The sequence below is a fragment of the Talpa occidentalis genome, unplaced genomic scaffold (assembly GCF_014898055.3).
Source record: "Talpa occidentalis isolate TD23 unplaced genomic scaffold, MPIMG_talOcc4v2.1 talOcc4.6, whole genome shotgun sequence".
Taxonomy (NCBI): domain Eukaryota; kingdom Metazoa; phylum Chordata; class Mammalia; order Eulipotyphla; family Talpidae; genus Talpa; species Talpa occidentalis.
Window position 1 is genome coordinate 36670468 of NW_023604972.1, and position 21011 is coordinate 36691478.

General features: G+C 33.4%; 1 protein-coding gene across 1 annotated transcript in view; it reads right to left on the minus strand.

The window, feature by feature from the left end:
• TECRL (trans-2,3-enoyl-CoA reductase like) overlaps positions 1-21011 on the minus strand; it is an 88772-nt gene that overhangs the window by 22566 nt on the left and 45195 nt on the right. The window contains exons 4-7 of the mRNA XM_037530391.1: positions 17374-17477; positions 5858-5973; positions 1492-1597; positions 135-207 (exon numbers count right to left, since the gene is read on the minus strand). Coding sequence (XP_037386288.1) covers positions 135-207; positions 1492-1597; positions 5858-5973; positions 17374-17477 — 399 coding nt within the window. The remainder of the gene's footprint in view (positions 1-134; positions 208-1491; positions 1598-5857; positions 5974-17373; positions 17478-21011) is intronic.

Below are 21011 nucleotides of genomic sequence, written 5' to 3' on the forward strand. Positions count from 1 at the left end.
AACCACTGCGCCACTGGGAAGGCCCTGCTTAGCCCTTTAAATATGCTATGTTACATATAATTTCTATATAGTTTAGAGTAGAATTTTGATTCGTCACTTTAGTAGTGGATAAGTCAAGGAGAAATTCTACGTACATGGTGGTGTATACCGTGGGTGATTAATGTAGTAGGCAATCCAAGAGGTGAATCCCCAATAAAATATACAGCCCTACAAATAATACAAAATAAAAGTTATGTATACAAAATAAAATATATGTATGTATGTGTATGCATATATACACACACATGCACATGCATATATTATACGCAAATGCATACGCGTATATACACATGTTTCACATTATTTGACCACACCATACATTTACATGCCACACAGAAGCATTTTTTGTATGAACAATGGTAAGTTTTCTAAGTTAGAATGAATGGAAGTCTTCTTCACCCATGAAGTACCATTTTATGAGTAACTTTTTTCATCACTAAGGAAATGCAGTCCTTTGTTCCATTTTTATTAACAGAAATGAATATTTGGAATAGGAAAAACATACTGCATTTTATAAAGACTTTGAACAATTTTTTGTCTATCACTTAGTAAACTTGAATACCATAAAAATAATGCATATCTATTACATGATATACTAGTTATAATTTTCTAATGGTAAATAAATAAAATAACCAGTTATTAAAATAATTGCTAGTAATTGGCTGATTCAAAAGAGGAATGGCATGGGATTTAGGAGTGCTGTACTATAGAACTAATCTTGCACTAATATATTAAGTTTTAATATTTTCTGTCAAAAAAGCTACTTTCAATTATTCAGAGGACTCTAAGAAATCTGGAGTTCATTGTTTTATCACAATGACAACTTTGTTGAAATTTTTTGAAAATAGATTATATATAAAAACCAGGAAGATTTTAGTAAGAACAAAATTCCTATTGAAAATAAATTTTGAAATAGAAAAATGAAATGTAGCATTTCTTTAATGTGCATCTGTTTCAATGTTACAAAATTTTTCCCATTTTCCTGAGTTATTTGATGATTGATAACAACAGAATTCACCATTTTTTTTAAGAACAAAGACACTATCATCACACTGAGAACTATCATATATACGGGATATCATCATTTAAATCACACAGAAATACACTTATAAGAAAATTCATGCATAAATTTCTCTTCTGCAAGAGGTATTTGAGGAATCTGAAGGCAATGATAAACATTTCCAAAATTAAAAGGATTCTGAGCTTATATGGCTTACAACATAAGGTCAAGGCAAATCTTTCTATATAGGTTATTGATTGAGAATGGCACTAATTATACAGATCACCTCAGAAATGGCATTTCAGAAGCACAATACCTAAGCTATTCTAATATAGCTAAACAAAAAAAAAAAAAATAGGTTTCAGTGGGAATATGAGTGAAATATTTTACAGATGCTCCAATATTCAAAATTTCTTAATGATAGTAAAATAACAAAACATAGTAAACCCTACCTTTATCAATTTTTTCAAAGGTGTATGTCCTGCAGAAACTTTGTGAACAAATAAGGTTTCCAAAAGACAGCGAATATAGTGTATGCAATGACAGAAGCAGGCCAGGCTGGGAAGAAAATAAACACATTAAATGCCTTTCCCTGAATCTGGCTTCTCTTATTCATAAAATGCTTTATTCATTTTAGTTTATTGCAGTGCTTTATTTATTAAGAAATACCATTTTCAGTCACTAAAACAAAAGTGTTACAACATTTTTTTTAGAAATTTCTAAATTCATTTAACAGTAAAATTATTGTTACAACAGTTTCTCTAAATTTACTTCTGATGACATGATAGTTTGTAATACCAGTAATAAATAGTATACGCACACATGCCTAGTAATGTCTAAAAATATTAATTGCAATGTGCTGATATTGAAAATCCTCAATATTGAAGCACAGGTTTTAAACACATTCAAACCCTACATAGACTGCATTTGACATTTTGTGATATTCAGAACATTTTTTTTCATTTTCTTGTTGAACTTTAGCAAGCACTATAGATTTAAAAGTTTGAATTTCATTTTCTATGGAGACAATGCAGTTTTCGTTTTGTTTAGTTTGTTTTACATTTGGTTTTTTGCCTGAATAACATTGAAATATTTTGTCAATTTGAGTGATTGTTTTGTTGCTGTTCTAAGTTACCACCTTTTCTTGTAATTATTACAACTATTATAAAAATAAAAGTCAAGTGTTATTTACTGAAATAAATTTTCATAATTATACTTGATAACATATTTTCCATAAAATCTGTACTAAATTTGTCATAAATAAAAGTGTAAAATTTCAAAAACTTTGCTATTCAAAAAAATCTATATGAATCAATGATATTATATTTAAACCCTGAAGTTTAAGCATAAAACAACAATGTAATTTACTTTGAAAGTAATCCCTGACTCCCCACTGGGACTATATTTATGATTTCTGGTATTATTAATGGTGACTTTATGGAAAACAAAGACAAACCAAGCTGGTCAAGTAACCAGGAAATTCATAATTATCCATTAATTCATAAAATATAATGTGTACCTATTATATGAAAAACACATTCTTTGTGATATGTGCATTAATGGACAATAGGCAAATTCTGAAAGATGTGAGAGAACAACTGATGTTAATATCAGTTGGGAAAGAGCTTTCTAGACAGCAAGAGAAACAAAGCAAAGTAAGTATCTTAGTACAAAAAGTTGCCTGTGATTTCAAAGGAATAATGAGGGAATTAGCATCTTTCTGAACTTGTTTCTTTTGTAAAGATATTTCTACAACTACCTGTCATAAAGTTTTCCATTTTCTAAGAAAGCAGAAAAATTCTATTATGCACAATCTTAAGTGGGAAATTTAAGTTCAAGATATGACACCTCCAAATTAACTCACTTTATTTCATACTGTATTCTGAGAGCATAGAGGCCAGAATAGCATATACCACTATGCTTTATTATTGGTTACCAAGTTTTATTTAATTCCAAAATATTCTTCATCTATTTAATCTTTGGTCACTTCCTTTCAAACATTGACCCTTTCTCTGTCCAGTACTAAGAGAACTGAATATCCATAAGTAGAATTCTATGCAATTTTTTTTCAATCATATTTGAAAATATCTTATCCTTTATCTAATAAACTTCAAGATATGAGGGATGCAAAAGAAAACACAGTCTAAAGTTTATAGAGTTGCAACAAAAGCAATGTACTAGGTTTATGTTGAGGCAGATAATAAAGGCAATGCCCAAGTACAATGTTACAAATATATTTTGCTACTAATGGATTTTGAACTACAGAGAGCACTGTAGGAGTTCAGTATCTAGGGAGAGCTCAGTCGATACAATAAAAGAGACAGGTAAAGTTGATTGAGATTGTGGAGTTAAAGAGGTGGGTGACCCAAACAGATCTTCAAATATCTAAAGGATCCTCTTACATTCAAGGCTGATAGTGAAACTTTGAATTCTGAGTGAAGGAAAGATCTGAAGGTTATTTTTCCATCCCTGATGATAACATTACCTGTTCTAATGGAGGTGTGGTCCTAGCCACAGTGCAGCAAGCTCATCCTGTCGCTATGATAAGAGACCATGATGCTTTGGGGAATGTATCCTCCATCTTTATTGTTGATTAAATAAAGATCATCTGCATTACATCAACCTTATAACCGGTGAACCACCTTTTCACTATTTGATGTGGATAGAGATCTTGTAGTCATAGTGTGCAGAGATGTTAGAGAGATTCAAAGAAGTTCATGTAATTTTATTGATCTGACTTTAGAATATTTTTTGCTTCTGTGATACAACGCAAAGCAATTTTAGAGAGTTAAACCTGGACTATGCTGCAATCTCAGATGGCATTAAAAAATATATTTTCTTAACCTTGAAAAATGGTATCATCTATTACAGAATTGGGTTGCCTTAGAAGCTTTGTGATTATTTTATAAATTTTTTACTAATCACTTAAATTTCCAAGGAATTTGTGTGTATATACCCTGGAGTGATTTCATATAAAATTAATTGCTGTTTTGAAACAATGTAGCATAAACACATTTATAACTGAGATGTTATAAAACATTCTATATTTGCATTTAAGAATAGTAACCATGTGCCAGTTCATTCCTTTGAGAATGCCACTGGAGAAAAATTGTTCTTTTTTCATGCTGTGCTATATATCTGGTAGGACTTAAAAGTTGGGTCTAAAAAATGAGTGCAATTACACTCTCCTTCTGAACTCTTCACCCCAGACCTTTTTCTAAATAAATTGGACATTCCCTTCACTTAAGAAAAAGAAAAAACACCAAAGTCCTAAAAGGCCCTGAAAAACTTGCCCTCTACTGACCTGGTCATCATCTTTGAAGGTCTATCTCCCTCCGGCCCTTTTCTTCTACTACATTAACTCTACAGTGCACCAAATGGCTTAGCAGTGGCTACAAACAATTTCCATATGAATATTCCTCAAATTTGCTAGGTAAAATCTGACTCATCCTTCTGACATACACACACAAAAAGACAAATTCTGCTTTCCTAGAAAAGCATATCAAAACTCCTATCCAGGTCTGTTTCTTCTTTTTAAACTCCAAAAATATTCAAAGTAAAATACATAAGTATGTAATTGGTTTCATCAGCCTATTCATTCAGTGCATTTTCTTTGAGTATACCCTATAAATCAGATAATGTGTTAAACAGGGAAGTTAGACTATTAAAGTGCATTCATTATAGAGCATTAACTCTAGAGAAGAAAATATACAAAAGTTTCTGTGAATATATAGTTTTAAAGAAATGAATTTTATGAAGAAAAAAGCATTTTAGTAAGATCTTTGTTTAAAAGATGTAGGAAAGACTATCCTGAGTAAGGAATACTGAGTTTTTATTTGAAGTTTGAGTAAGAGATAAGGAAGAAGTAATGAAAATAGAGGAAGAAGAATGGCATGTGTCCATGTCCTATGTGACAGGAACATGGTAAGTATTGGGGAAAGAAAGGACAATTTAGCTAAAGAATAGAAATTCAGGGTTAGGGAAAGCTTGATTTGAGATGAGGGTTGGGAGTCAAATTTGTTCTTTATATTCTAGTATATCTATCACCTAAGTTTTGTTTCTTAATTCACTTAGAGTTCAGTCATTAAATCATATTCTTTTTTCTTTTAAAGCAAATGGTAATCATACTTGTCAATGTGAAATCTTGAATAGTTATCCTCTCTGTCTAACTTTCAAAGAGAGAGAGACAGAGGAGAGAAAAAGAGAGAAAGAGTCAGAGAGAGAGAGGAAGAAAATTTTCACACTATCTTAACTGCCACAGTTATATATACTGCAATGCTTTGATAATTATCCTAGTCTTTTCTTTTTTCTTTTTTGCTTACGTCAAAGGAAAATTTAATTTTGGATTTTGAACTGTTCTCCTCCTTGTGTATTAGTTAGATCATTATTGCTTTCCTATAAGAGATTTTCCATGTTTTTAGAGAAGTATGTATTTCTTTAGCCTTATACATGTCCTCTCAACTGAATAACTTTAAACTTTTTTAAACTTATAATTTCTAAATTTCTTTTTAAAAATTTGATAACTGTTAACTTAAATTACCTCTTTCTTTATATATTAATATATATAGTAAGTATAGTAGATATTATACCTACTTTAAATATTAGATATTTAATATATTATATATATACTATAATTAAAGTATAATTAGTAGTCTTTTATTCAAAAATTTGCGAGTTGATGTATATACAGTACTTATGGTAACCTCAAATATATTTCTCTAAAATTCAATCCATTTAGTTGAGTTTACAAACAATCTTTTAAACATATATCTGCTTACTAGCTCATCTCAAACTATTCGCACTAAACAAATTACTTACTGTACCACTGGATGGCGCATTCTTCTAGCACTCTCTTTTGTGTCATATATATAAGGGGTCCTCAAATAAAACAGTAGATATATTAGCAGAGGTCCTGTGTATTCAGCCAAAAATACCTGAAAATAAGAAGTAAATTTAGATTAAACAATCAAATCTTATAGATGCTATTAAGTTTTAGATATGGTCATAGAATGATCACAAAGCTGGCTACTCTGTGAAATGGTGAAAAAGATCAGCATCTATTCTTTTGTGTGCATTAGACTGAGTGCTAATGCATATAACAAGAAGTCTTCCTGGAAAAACTAGCTGGGATTTAAAGAGAAAGTAAATTTAAAATATATTTAATTTAAAACAACAAACGTTGAGTTTAATGTAAGGATTTCTTCATAAACAGTATGGGCAAATTTTATTTGACTAACAAAATTATTATAAACAAACTCTTCCGATCTCCCCAGCCAAATAAATATATCTTCTATCTGCATTATCCATATTACCAAATGGAATTAGCTGCACTGCCTTTCGTTTTCCATCTTTTGTTTTCCATCTTTCTCCTTCCTTCCTTCCTTCCTTCCTTCCTTCTTCCTTCTTTCCTTCCTTCCTTCCTTACTTCCTCTATTACCTTCCTGCTTTCCTTCATTTCCTTCCAAACCTCTCTCTGTCCTCTTTACCCTCCCTCCCTCTCTTCCTTCTGTTCCAGGGCCATATCATTTAAACTCAGTTGATCTGACCCTATTCAAATAGAAATTTTGCTTTTGAAAATTTTATACTTTATCTCTCATTTTTGAAATGGTATACTTAAACTCAGGTTTGTGTGAGTGGGTAGTTTTAGCTTGCTTTCTAAATTCTAAAGCTGAGGGGTAAACATATATGTAGAGAGAGATAGTCAATTTGTGGAAAAGAAATGAAAAGATTTACAAAAATAATCAGAAACAAAACTATGCAACTGCAAAAAGATTAATTGGCTAACTGGTTTTCTGAATTTGATGGCTGTCCATTATTTGGCTTTACTCTGATGCTAAAATCAAGTTGAAGCCAGTCTGTGGAATTTTCACACAGAGAAAAGAAAATAATTCACCTCTGAGAGAACAGAAAGAATACAGACATGCAAAGATAAGTTTGACTACCATTGCTTTTTGCATTATCTCTGCAAATTTCTATCATTTTCTAATAAAGAAAACTGCATGTATTTGCTCAAATACGTGGGTGTAAATATTGATTAGAAATTATGTTCTTATTTCTAGTGAGAATTTTGTATAACTATATGGTTACTATATGTACATGATTATACACATACATATATGTATACATATGATACTATCAACATAGACATGATACACATATACATGTGCAATCATATATGTATATGTGCATGTATATATAAATAACTGCTTATACATGTAGGTTTCTTTAGTTATTCTTTTTTTTTTAAAGATTTATTTATTTATTTATGTATTTATACAAGCACTGGGTACAGTCAGAAGCGCGGGAGGGTGAGACAATTCACCAGAGCCAGAGCAGGGAGCAGAGCAGGCAGAGGAGGTCTGCGCACCATGCGGGACCCTCCTCCAGTGGCCGGGGAGCAGCCGGGGATTGAACCGGCGCTGCAGAGGCTGAGGGCAGCTTCATAACCCAGTGCTCAACAGCTGCGCCACCGGGGAGGCCCTCTTTAGTTATTCTTTAGTTCACAATATTATGATCTCATAAGCCAAGAAACATTAATGTGAGTGCAAAATAATAAAACATCTGATAAATTCAGTATAAAAGTAGCATTTTTTATTTAAAGACTATTTTAATGTGTAGTATACAACAAGCCCTATTATTTAGATACGAGGAATAAATGTTTGTACTTTTTAATGCCTAAAAGTAGATTCTAGTTAATATTCTAGAATGATGAGATTAATTCTTTTATTGAAATTAAATATGTAAAAGTTTATCTCAAAGTCATCTAATCAAATCAAGCCAAATTTAACAAATTATCTAGTAGTATATTGGAAATAAAAATTGATGTGGAATATAGTTAATCTAGAGCAAATTTCAATCCTTATTAAGTTGAAAAAATTATATCACAAATATGAAGTTTCCTTAGATAAAGGAAATTAAACCAGTCATTTCCATCATCTATAAATAAATTATTGTCTTCTTGTTTATAGTAATATGTTCTTGGAGGTCCAATATTTTATTAGAAGTATTCTTCATGCTGAAACATGGGGATCAAAAAATATGAAAACATGAAGGGTATCTCATGACCAGAAAATCATAGAAAATAAGAAATAATTTTTCATTTGAAGGTGTATAAACTGCTTTTAAATTTTAATTTATTTCCATGCCAAATTGTTTTTGTTTCCCTTTAATAGAAATATCTTGGTATTAAGCTAATGTGTTGTTTAAATGTAAAATTCACTACTTCTACTAGGCAAACTAGGTAAATGTGATTTTCTTTGAACTTCTGTGGAATATTCAAATTGGCATACTATGTCTAAATTGAAAATGAAAAAAATAAATTGAAACATATGACTGCAATCATTGTAAATTGAGTAGGACCCTTATGCTTAGGTTGTATTTAATGTATTTTATACTTTCTAAAAAAATAAAAACCTTTTAATCCTGTCATCATTAGTGTGGTGTTTGCTTCACTTATTTCCTGAAATTGCAACTGAAACATAAAACAAAAATAATTGCACATTTCACACTTGTTGAAAATTAACCAGAATAAAGTAGTACCAAATTTAATCTTCTAAAGATAAAACCACTAAATAAAATTATAAGAGCATTTCCCAACCATCATATATTGAAGCTAATACCATACTGGATGAAGTTTTTTTCTTCTTTTTTAGTGTAATAATTATGAGAATAACATATAATGGAAAATTCTAATTCTGTTTTTTAGACCAACTGACCTAATGGCTCAGTGAAAAAGAAATGATCAGAATTGCTTTTTATTGGGGGTGGAGGGGGAGAGAGGAAGGACTTCTAAGATCCATAGAATTTTTTAATAATTAGGTGGTTAAGACTTTTTTATAGAGCTCCAGAATAGTGATTGAATTTGGGACATGAAGACTGATGAGAACCTAGTAAGAAGACCAAATCCTTAGAGGTGCCTGAGGCTAGAAGGACAAAATCAGTAGCTTGGCATATATATAACCATTTTTTTTTTCTTCTTTTATATAACCATTTAAACTCTATAAACCAAAGCAGGTTACATAGAACACAATCATAACTGTGTACACAATACTCAAATTGCAAAGAAAATTCTGAAATAAGCAAGAAAGAAAGCACATTAATTTCAAAAGTGCATAAAGAATTTTGCTTGTGAAACAATGGATGCAAAAATTCAAAATAGGGCCTCCCTTGTGGCACAAGGGGTTAAGATGCAACCTTTGAAGCTATTCGCAGCCACTTCAGCACAAGTTCTATCCCCAGCTGGCCAGGGAGCAACACACATGACACAGCAGACCTCGCCTGATTCGCCTGCTTCTCCCCTCAGCAGTGTACTTTGGTCAATCTGCCTGTTTTGTTCCCCACTCTGTCTCTGGTGAATCCCCTCACCCCCCACACTGGCCTGTACCCCAGTTCTTATATGCATAAATAAATATTTTTTAAAAATTCAAAATAGTGAAATTTTGTGGGGATAAAAATAATTGCGGATATAAAATTATTTTTTCGTCAAAAATATCCCCACAAATAAAAGTTAAATAAGTGCAAGTTAATATATACAAGAATTGAGGTAATTCATCAATGACAGAACTAAAATAAATCATGAAAAGTGTTCTTCAGGCAGAAGAATAATGATAACATGTGATGTCAGCATTAGAAGAAAAAGCTATATTGCAATAAAAAAGATTAATGTAGGGGGCCTCCCTGGTGGCACAAAGAGTTAAGACACAGCACTATGAACCTGTCTACAGCCACTGCAGTTTGAATTCCATCCCCAGCCAGAAGACCTCTCCTGTCTTGCCCACTGCTCCCCTCAGCACTGTAATTCAGTAGATCTGCCTGTTTTGCTCCCCACTCTGTCTCTGGTGAATCCTCTCACCCCCTGCACCTCTGGCCTGTACCCCAGCTCTTATGTACATAAATAAATAAATCTTTGGGCCTTCCTGGTGGCGCAAGTGGTTAAGACGCAACCTATGAAGCTATCCGCAGCCACAGCAGCACAAGTTTGATCCCCAGCCAGGGAGCTACCCACATAGCACAGCAGACCTCTCCTGACTCACCTGCTACTGCACTCAGCAGTGTATTCAGTCAGTCTGCCTGTTCTGTTCCCCAATCTGTTTCTGGTGAATCCTCCCATCCCCCCACCTCTGGCCTGTACCCCAGTTCTTGTATGTATAAATAAATCTTTTTTAAAAAATCTTTAAAAAAAGGTTTAATGTAAATAAATATTAGCTATATAAAATTACAGGAAATTATAACATACAACAACAATAGACAATGAGTCAAGGGGAGCTCAAATATCTATGTATCCTGCTTCATAGCTCAACTAACTTTGTAGTACTTTTAAATCTGTAAACTTAAACAATTCATACTAGCATTTAATATCTTAAAGGTACACATCATAATCTCTTGGGCAACCACTAAAATTAGTAAATATAAAAGAATTAGCTACCAGGCCAATAGAAAAGAAAGTCTGACAATTAATTAAATAGTGGTTGTTATGGGTGTCTTGGTGGTGGGAACCGTGTGCTGCACCTGAGGAAAGACCGCCTTTCTTCTAGTACACAATAATGTGAACAAATGTCACCTCATTTAAAAAACAGAGAGAGAGACAATAAAAAAAGGATTATAGAGCACATGAAACAAATTAAAATGATAAATTTTACTATAAAATAGATTTTTTTTTACAACAAAACATCAACTATAATTAACATATAAAGCATAAAACTATTAGTAGGAGACAACTCTAGTACATAGTGCTAGGTGAGGATTTTTTATATTACAACAAAAACAAAATTATTAAAACATTGATAAATTGAACTGAATTTAAAGTGAAACCATTTTTCACAGCAAATAACCTTTATAGAATGAAGACAAAATTTCAAAAAATATTGCAACCCACACATCAGAAAAGTACTTGTATATAAAATATGCAAATAATTCTTAAAACTCAGAAATATCCTAGATAAATAAAAACAATTTCAACAGTAAGTATAGACAGATAGTACCTTTATTTGTAATAGAAAAACACAGATGGTAAAAGGTAAAATAAATTATTACATTGATACTCACCAATAAAAAAGAATAAAAAAATAAAGGAATTGAAGGCCAGGATGGATCCCAAAGGCTAACTTACAGATCTAAGTTCTGTGCTTTGAGAAAATTAAGTATCAATCTAAAAATGTTTGACTCTCTAAGAGTGCATGGATATAGAAGGGCAATGGAAGGGAGTTTCTATGTAGGAATGGAACAATTCTGTATTTGATTTTGGTGGTGAATACATAAATCTATGCAAAAGATGAATTGCATAGAACTATGTGCACACATAAATTAATGCCAAAATGATGAAAATTAGTGACATCTTTAGTTAATAATATTTATATGATGTGGTTTATTATATTATTATATTACCTATGCTAAGTCTTTTAACAAGTTCAATGAGGTGAGAATTTTCTCTATATTCTATGACAATACATTCTGGATGAAAAAATATGGATATTTTAACTTTCATCTTACTAAGTTAAAGATTATTTCTTAAAAATTCACACTATTATGGGAACACATTTTAATATTTTATAAATGTACAAGAAAATTATGCAAAAATACTGTCTTTGTTTTATAATTTAGTTTATAAAAATTGGTTGTGACTGAAATGTAATGTGTATTTTTAGCATTTAATGGGACTGACTCATTTGGAGAAATAGGGTGTGTGAACCATAGGGTTGATTTTAAAATATCTAGCCTATTTACAGAATTCTCTTTGTCACCTAAATGACTTTCCTCTCAAATAAGCTATAATTTTCTAGTACAATTGTCATAGAATTCTACCTTAACACTTTTCTTTTCAGTGCTTATCCAAAGGATGCAGCTAGAATTTCTAATGGACTCACATTTAATGCCACTCACTCTGACACAATTTCTGTAAACAGAATTCCCTTTTAATCGCAAATATGGAATAAGACAGAATATTTTAACCTTTGAAGATCAAAATATGTCTGGATAAAATCTCTTTTAGCAATGGTCCATGGCTATCACATCTAAGTATTAAACCCTTGGCTTACACAAAGCATGCATTAATGAGCTGTTTTGCAAACAACATATATTTGAAAAGGATTTAGTCCATTCTGAACTCAGTTTTTAGTGTAACAAATTATTATTCAAAAGTTCAACAAATGTTGCACTGTAAAGCAATTATTTAAACAAAAACACTAAAATGTAAACATTTACCTAAAAATAGAAGATAACAAATGTTTAAGGATAGTTAGAAAAGTATAGGATATGACAGTATTTTAATTAATGAACATAAAAATGAATTTTTATTTTTGAAAATCAAATAATAATGCATAAATCATCCTGTGTTTCTGATAATTTTAATTGGATTGTTTAGCTATAAAAGGAAAACACAAAATCAAATGAGTAATAATATTGTTCATTAATGCTGAAAAATATTACAAAATATTAAAAGTAAATGCCCCTAAAATGGACTTGAAGGTAATCAAATATATTTAAAGTCTAAATAATACAATAAAAGAGGTTTAATTTAACTGAAAAATACAGTGATTGCACTATTCTTTTTGTCTGTCAAATTTATCAGAATGACTTTCACTATCTCTGTCACTAAATATCACATAGCAACTTCTTCACTCTGAAACATTCACATCAGTGTCACCTTAATCTAAACAAATACCCTCTATTTGATGAATTATAAGTGAGTCCGACATAATCACTGCTGACTTTTTCCCATTTTCCACACAGCATTTAGAGTGAACTGCTTTGAAAGTTTGGTGAATTTAATAAAAAAGACATCTTGTCCTGGGCTTCTGATTTTGGGGTACTTCTTATCATTGTTTCAATTATTAATGATTGATCAGTTCAGCTTTTCTATTTCTGCTGGACTCAGTCTTGGGATATTTCTAAGAAATTTTCTATTTCTTTAGGATTATTTAATTTGATACTACATAGGTATTCATAATACACTCTTATTTCTGCAATAACTTGTAACCTCTTTTGCTTCTGATTTGAATTTTTCTCTCTTCTTTATGTGAGTCTGGATAAAGATTTGTCCATTTTGTTTATCTTTTCAAAAAACCACTTATTGTTTTCATTAATCTTCTGAATTGATTCTTTGGTATCTATTTCAAAACAGTCTATTTCTACTATAATTTTTTTTTAAGATTTATTTATTTATTTATGCATGCATGCATGCAAGCACTGGGTACAGTCAGAAGCGCGGGAGGGTGAGACAATTCACCAGAACCAGAGCGGGGAGCAGAACAGGCAGAAGGACTGAAGTACACTGCTGAGGGGAGCAGTGGGCAGCAGCAGAGGTCTGCACGCCATTTGGGACCCTCGCCCGACGGCCGGGGATCGAACTGGCGCTACTGAGGCTGCGGGCAGCTTCGCAACCCATCTTTCAACCACTGTGCCACCGGGGAGGCCCTACTATAATTTTTTTTAAAGATTTTTTTTATTTATCCATACAAGAACTGGGGTACAGACCAGAGGCGTGGCAGGGTGAGAGGATTCACCAGAGACAGAGTGGGGAACACAACAGGCAGATTGACTGAAATACACTGCTGAGGGGAGCAGCAGGTGAGTCAGGAGAGGTCTGCTGTGCCATGTGGGTTGCTCCCTGGCTGGCTGGGGATAGAAGTCGTGCTGCAGTGGCTTTCAATAGCTTAATAGATTGCGTCTTAACCCCTTGTGCCAACAGGGAGGCCCTATTTCTACTATAATGTTTAATATTTCTTCATTTATTATGTTTTGATCTTTTTTTTCACTTTTCCCAGTTAATTTAGGTATAAACTTATTTTTTTTTCATTTGTGATTTTCCTCAGGTAGAACTATCTTACTATAAATTTTCCTTCTTGTATGAAAGACTGCTACATTCTATAGGTTCTGTAATATCATGTCATCAATTTCATTTGTCTCCAGCTATATTTTTTATTGTTCCTTTTGATTTCCTTATTGTTCCATTAGTTCTTCAGTAGTGTATTATTAAATTTCCACATATTTGTGGTACCCCCATCTTTTTTCAGTTTTCTTGATTCATAGCATGATCTGAAAAGATGCTTGATGTCATTTCTGTTTTCAAATGAGTATTTCAGAATGTTCAATATACACTTGAGAAGAATGTGTATTATTTTATTTTGCAGTGCAAAGCTCTGCAATATGTTATGTCCACTTGATCTAATTTGTCACAAAAAAAAACTTTGTTTCCTTGTTAATGTTTTCTGTTTGTACTTATTCTATTACTATTTATCACCTTGCTCAATTTTGTCTTTTTTTTTTTTTTCACGTCGAAGAATTCCTTTGAACCTTCTTAGTAGGGCAAGTTTGATGGTAGTAAACTCCATTAGCTTTTACGTGTTTACAACATGATTCCTTTCTATGCCACATTTGAATAAAATTTAACAGTAAAGAATATAATTGGCTGGCAATTTTGTCTTTAAGGATTGTAAATATGCCATTCCACTCTAGCCTAGACATCTACCTACTGATAAATATGATGGACTGATCAAAGTGCCTTTATATGTGCACAATTTTTTTTTACTAGTAGCCATCAATATTTTTATATTACTAACTTTTGATAATTTAAAAAGAAATTATTCTTTCAAGATCACTTTTCATTTATAAATTCAAGCATTCTTTCTCTTTCCCGGAGGCCTGTGTTCTTCTCAGAATGAGGTTCCCAATGACTCATTTTGCAACAGGTAGCTGAAGCCGAAAGAATGTTATAGGTGGTGCCCCCTGGACGGGGGTGCTGCTGAGGATAGATAGCCCCAGGAAAAATGCTAAAAAGTATAGCATTTTGGGGTGGGGCAACTGATAAGTAATATAAGTGACTGCAGAAGGGAGTGGATTCATTCAGTCTTCATTCAGGATTCAAGTTTTTGGATCTTCAGCATTTGGGGTCAGCACATTCTGCCCCCACCTCACTGATCTTCCAGAAGGCAGTTGCAGGCCTCTGAAGGTAGAGGCCTTGGGCAGCCAACCTCACAGATGAAAAGCTTGGAAGCTTTGCAATTAGCTGAGTGACTGAAACTGTTCCTGGTTTGGCTGTGTTTGCAGCCTGACAGAGAAGGTGAAGACCTGAACCAGGACGCGTCACTTAGCTGCATGAGTTTTGCCATTTGTCAGTTTGTTCAGCCACTGAAGCTGTTTAGTGTCTCTCTTGTCTAGTGCTGCTCTAGGGCATCCCTGCAACTCAGAAGCGACTCTGTTGCATCTTCTGTTCTCTTCATGAGTGAGAACCTGGCCTGGAGTCTCCCTGCTGAGAATTCCAGGTGAACAGAGGTGGGAAGATGCCATATTGGAGAAGTGGCTTACTGTTCAGTAGGGGTCCTCAGTGGGGTGAGACACCATTTTAACTGCTTTTGTTTAGAACAGGAAAACACTGGACACTAATTTGGATGAGGTAAGGGCAAAATGGTCTCAGTAAATCTTTACTTTTCCCTGCTATGTTAAATAAATCCCTTTGCTATTGTTCCCAGGAGTGGTCTGCAATTATGTGAGTGGGTGAAGAACTCAGACTGTGATGAAAACATTATTTGGGGGGCCTCCCCGGTGGCGCAGCGGTTGAGGACTGGGTTGCGAAGCTGCCCGCAGCATCTGCAGCGCCGGTTCCATCCCCGGCTGCTCACTGGCCACCAGAGGAGGGTCCCACATGGTGCGCATACCTCTCCTGCCGCCCACTGTTACCCTCAGCAGTGTACTTTGGTCCTTCTGCCTGCTCTGCTCCCTGCTCTGGCTCTGGTGAATTGTCTCACCCTCCCGCGCTTCTGACTGTACCCAGTGCTTGTATAAATAAATAAATTAAATAAAAATAAATAAATAAATAAATATATAAATCTTTAAAAAAAAAACAAACATTATTTGGGAAGTGTCATTGCACAGTTTAGTGCTACTTGCTGCCCTGTATCAAGAGCTCCTCAGTTTTTCCTAAAAAGAGTCATGCAAATTCCACAATATAGAGACCTAAGGGTCATTGCACCTCAAATTTCTCTCCTCAAATGAAGTTTTCACCTCAAAAACTGGTTCCCATAGACTCATATCTCTAAGATTTTGCTCATGACAGACCTGTATTCTCAGACAATTGTACCTAAAGAGTCATTTGTCCTCAGATATTATTCCACACAGACCTGCTCTCCACAGACATGGTTTGCAAGAACTATTTCAATTCTCCTCAGATTTGACTCCACAGAGACCAGTCTCTAACACCAGTTCCCAAAGAGTCATTTCTCCTCAGATTAACACCTCAGACCAGTCTTCTCCTCAGACAACACTTCCCAAAGGGTCATTTCCCTTCAGATTTGCCTCCTAGTTGCCAAAGGATAATTTCTCCCAGATTTGTCTCCTCAGAGACCAGGCTTCTCCTCATACCTAATTCCCAAAGGGTCATTTCTTCTCAGATTTGTCTCATCAGAGACCAGGCTTCTCCTCAGACACTAGTTCACAAAGGGTCATTTATCCTCAGATTTGCATCCTCAGAGACCAGGTTTCTCCTCAGACACTAGTTACCAAGGGGTCTTTCCACCTCAGATTTGTGTCCTTAGGCACCAGGCTTCTCCTCAGACTAGTTACCAAAGGTTCATTTCCCCTCAGATTTGTATTCTCAGAGACCAGGCTTGTCCTCTGACACTAGTTCCCAATGGGTCATTTTTCCTCAGATTTGTGCCCTCAGAGACCAGGCTTCTCCTCAAACACTAGTTACCAAAAGATCCTTGCCCCTTACATTTGTCTCCTCAGAGACATGGCTTCTCCTTAGAAACTAATTCCCAAAGGATCATTTCTACTCAGATTTGTCTGCTCAGAGACCAGGTTCTCCTCAGACACTAGTTCCCAAAGGATTATTTCTCCTCAGATTTCTCTCCTCAGAGACCAACTTCTCCTCAGACACTAGTTTCCAAAGCCTCATTTCACCTCAGATTTGTCTCCTCAGATTCTAGTTTCCAAAAACTCTTTCTTCCAGAGATTTTTATCTTCATACAAACCGTAATTAACCTCACCAAATGTAACGGAATCTTAGTACTTCCTTCCAATTTTTCAGAATATTTCTTCCCTCTTTTCTATTGCATAAATTTCTCCATTTTTGTAAGAAAAACAGATCTCCCTTTTTTCCTTATATATTGGATTAAAATGTATGGCACATCATGAACTGGAAAAGCAATGTGTGAAGCATGGGTTTTTCCAATCTGGGATAAATTGAGTTTCAACTGTATATTTCCCTTGTTTTATTTCTTCAATATATTTTTACTCCGATTTTAGTTATAATGGAAATTTTCAAATACTGTTAAAGACAGTATTTTGCTTGAATTGAGTTAATTTGATAGAAATTTTCCTTTTGTCAAGGTGATACTTACTGTAATCCAACTGACCTGTGGTCCTAGGTCTGTAAAATACAGTGTAACAATTGAAGAGGAGGCAACACTTTGAATGGTTATGTAGTCCTTCAAATAAACTCCACCTTAAAACATAAGGAAATGTCATTTTAGTACAATTTGATTCAATTGTGTTAAATAAATTTTAATGTAAAATATGTCATGATTTTTATATAGAAATTATTATGTACAAAAAAATCTTTAATTTAATATATGTAATGATGGTCCTCCCTTGTTACACAGGGTTAAAGACACCATGCTATCAATCTATTCCCATGCTATCAATCTACCCCACATGGCACAGGAGACCTCTCCTGTCCCACCTGCTACTCCCATTAGCAATGTATTTCAGTGCATCTGCCTCTTCTGCTCCCTACTCTGTCTCCTGTGAAACCTCTCACCCCCAGCCCCTCTGGTCTGTACCCCAGTTCTTGTGTACATAAATAGATCTTAAATAATTAATAAATAATAATATAAAATGTAAACAAATACACTTTATATCTAGCCAACTTCCAAATACATGTGGTTTCCCAGTGCTATCAACCAAAGCACAAGCTTACACTTGCAACTATCCTATTGTGTTTTGATAAATGTAAAATTGGATAATAAAATCAACTATAATATAAGATATTTTTAACTATTTTGCAAACCATGTTTTTTATATGCTAAATTACTTAGTGGAATGTGGAAATGAATTTCAATGTTGTTCCTACTCCCTAGAGTAATGCCTGGCTTAACTTTTTAGAAGATCACCATAGATGTCATGTGAAAATGGGAAGAAAGAAAGCAATAATTACTTAGGAGGAACTTAAAATTTCTCAAATAGAGGATGTTTGTTTAGATTAAGGTGACAGTGATAGAAGTGTTAAAAAATCATGAATTCTAGATTTATTTTAAACACGATCAGGTTCCTACTTAAGAAAAGAATATTCAGTGAGATGAAGTCAGATCTTAATTTTGGGGCCTGATCATTTAGGTATATTACAGTCTCATTAACAGATGTGAAATAAACTGTGACAGGAACAGGAATTGAGGGGTTAAAATTGAAATTTCTTTTAGTGTATGTTAGCTGTATGATATCTATTAAACAGAGACCTTGGCCTCGGCCTTTCCTATCCTTCCATTCACTTTTCCTAAGGGAGAATATTATGTGGGGATAAGAGAATAAGCCTACCAGCACCCTGTGCCATCTTTTTCTATATAATGCTTCAAGCATGTGAGGTCCCTGAATTTTTTGCTCAAATTAACTAAAGCAATATCTTTCCATTAGGCATTTCTTCTCAAGAATGGAACAAATACTAGGATGTGTGCATAACTCTAATCTAGGACTCTGGGGAATATAAAAATAAATACATAAATAAATAAAATAATACTACAGTAAAAAAATAAATCTAGGACTTTGGCAAAGTTGTACAAAAAGTGTGGGTGGTTGGAGCCGGTGATGGGGAGAGAAAAGGGCTAGATACCCATCCTTTGCCTATCTATTGTAGAAATCCAGTAATTCTAAGAATTTTAAGTCTGTGCTTCCAGGGCATTGTAAACTTTATTAATCAATGTAGGAAGGAAGAACACATCTTAGTTAACACTTTTATTATAGATTTTTGAGCAATCTTTACTATTTTTTTATTCATACCATTGCCATATGACTTTTAGTTCCTCCCATTAAGAGTTGGTGTCCGTCTCTCAACTCCTTGAAATATGGGCTAGACTTGTGATTTTCTCTGGCTAACAGAATATGAGAGAAGTAATCACATGATGTTTATAAGTATGGACCTCAAGAATTAAGTACTTGTGTTCATTCATTTATTCCCCTAATTTAAAAAATACAAGAAATCTATGTAAATATTTAGAACTTGCTTTATTTTGGCGTTATCTTTTCCAATAATATTAATATTATAAATATGATTGATGAAATATCTAATTGTGTGCTAATAATTTTATGTTTTATAAATATAATCTTATCAGTTTTTATAAATTTCTATAAAAGAATAAGTTTTAAAATAATAAGAATTTAAATACTATTAAGGGGCCTCCCCGGTGACGCAGCGGTTGAGCACTGGGTTGTGAAGCTGCCCGCAGCCTCTGCAGCGCCGGTTCGATCCCCAGCCACCGGCAAGGGTCCCACAAGGTGCGCAGACCTCTCCTGCCGCCCACTGCTGCCATCAGCAGTGTATTTCGTCAGTCTGCCTGCTCTGTTCCCTGCTCTGGCTCTGGTGAATTCTCTCAACCTCCCGCGCTTCTGGCTGTACCCAGTGCTTGTATAAATAAATAAATAAATCTTTAAAAAATAAATAAATAAATACTATTAACACAAAAACACATAAAAATAATAAGTTTGGGTCTTTATTAGCTCCACTAAAAAAAGAAGACATTATAGATAGTTAAGTAGAAGATCAACTTTAAAATTCTGAGTTACTCCAAATAACATATTCTTTGTACCGTATCATACTTATCTCACTAAATTAGCTATATTTTTCCTTCAAAAATATCATTACATTTTTCTCTAAGGAAACTTAGCTATACTATACTCAGATTACTAGAAAGCTATTCTTTATTCATATCACAGCCTGATACAGTTAACCAGGTAAATATATGTGAGTGGAAAGTAAAAAGTTTTAGTCACCATCAAAGGCAGAACTAAGAAAAACTCTATAACAGCCTGTTATAGAGTCCTTCAGATAAAAATTGATGCCTGTGGCACTCTCTGAGTAGTCTTCATAAAAGAGTCAAGCTCAAAAAAGAATATAATTATGTAACTTTATGTTACTAATCATCCATGTATTCAAAGGTGTTTACGTGGTTGCCATATACTAAGCCCTGAGGAGACAAAAATAAGCAATAAAAGGATTCTTCTCTTTTAAAATCTGACCAGATGTGAATTTGTCTTGAATATTTTAATTGTAAGTATTTGAGACCATCAGCAAAGTATGACTTCTAAGAATGCCATAAATTTCTATGTTTTCAACCTAAAGGTCTAAGAGAAAAATGGAATGTATAAGTTAGCAATGAGAACAAACATAGTATTGGATATCCAAGTAAATTATCATTTGTCCTTAAAGAGAATGTGATATCTGAGAAAAGACAGCCTGAATATTAACAAAAGCACCAGGAATGATGCAGCATGTCATTGAAAGGAAAAATTTACTAACCAAAATTCTTTAATAGATGCCTTTTATAGATTTGTTATTATGGAATTTGACTAAGTATTCCTTCAAATTTACATATTTTACTTATCAAATTGAATAAATTATTCAAATTGAATAATTTATTCAAATTTCAGGTCAAGTTGATGTAATGTCAATAACAATTAGTAGGAATAATTTTTAGTGTATCTATATATTTTATGAATGATGAATTGGGTTTGAAATTTTGAGAAACTTGAGACTTAATAAAGGATATAATATCAATACTTCTTAAAATCCAGTCACTCCTGTTCCTTCTTGCCTCACTTATTCTGATTCAAATTAAAAAAAAAAAAAGAAGGAACTGAGAATTACCCTTGAGAATATAGTTGGAGGCAGCAATAATAAAGAATATAATAGTAAAACCTTAAAGAAAGCTTAAAGAAAAAGATGTTAGTTCAGATTCTGCCTTCAATATGCACTGATTGTGAATATGGA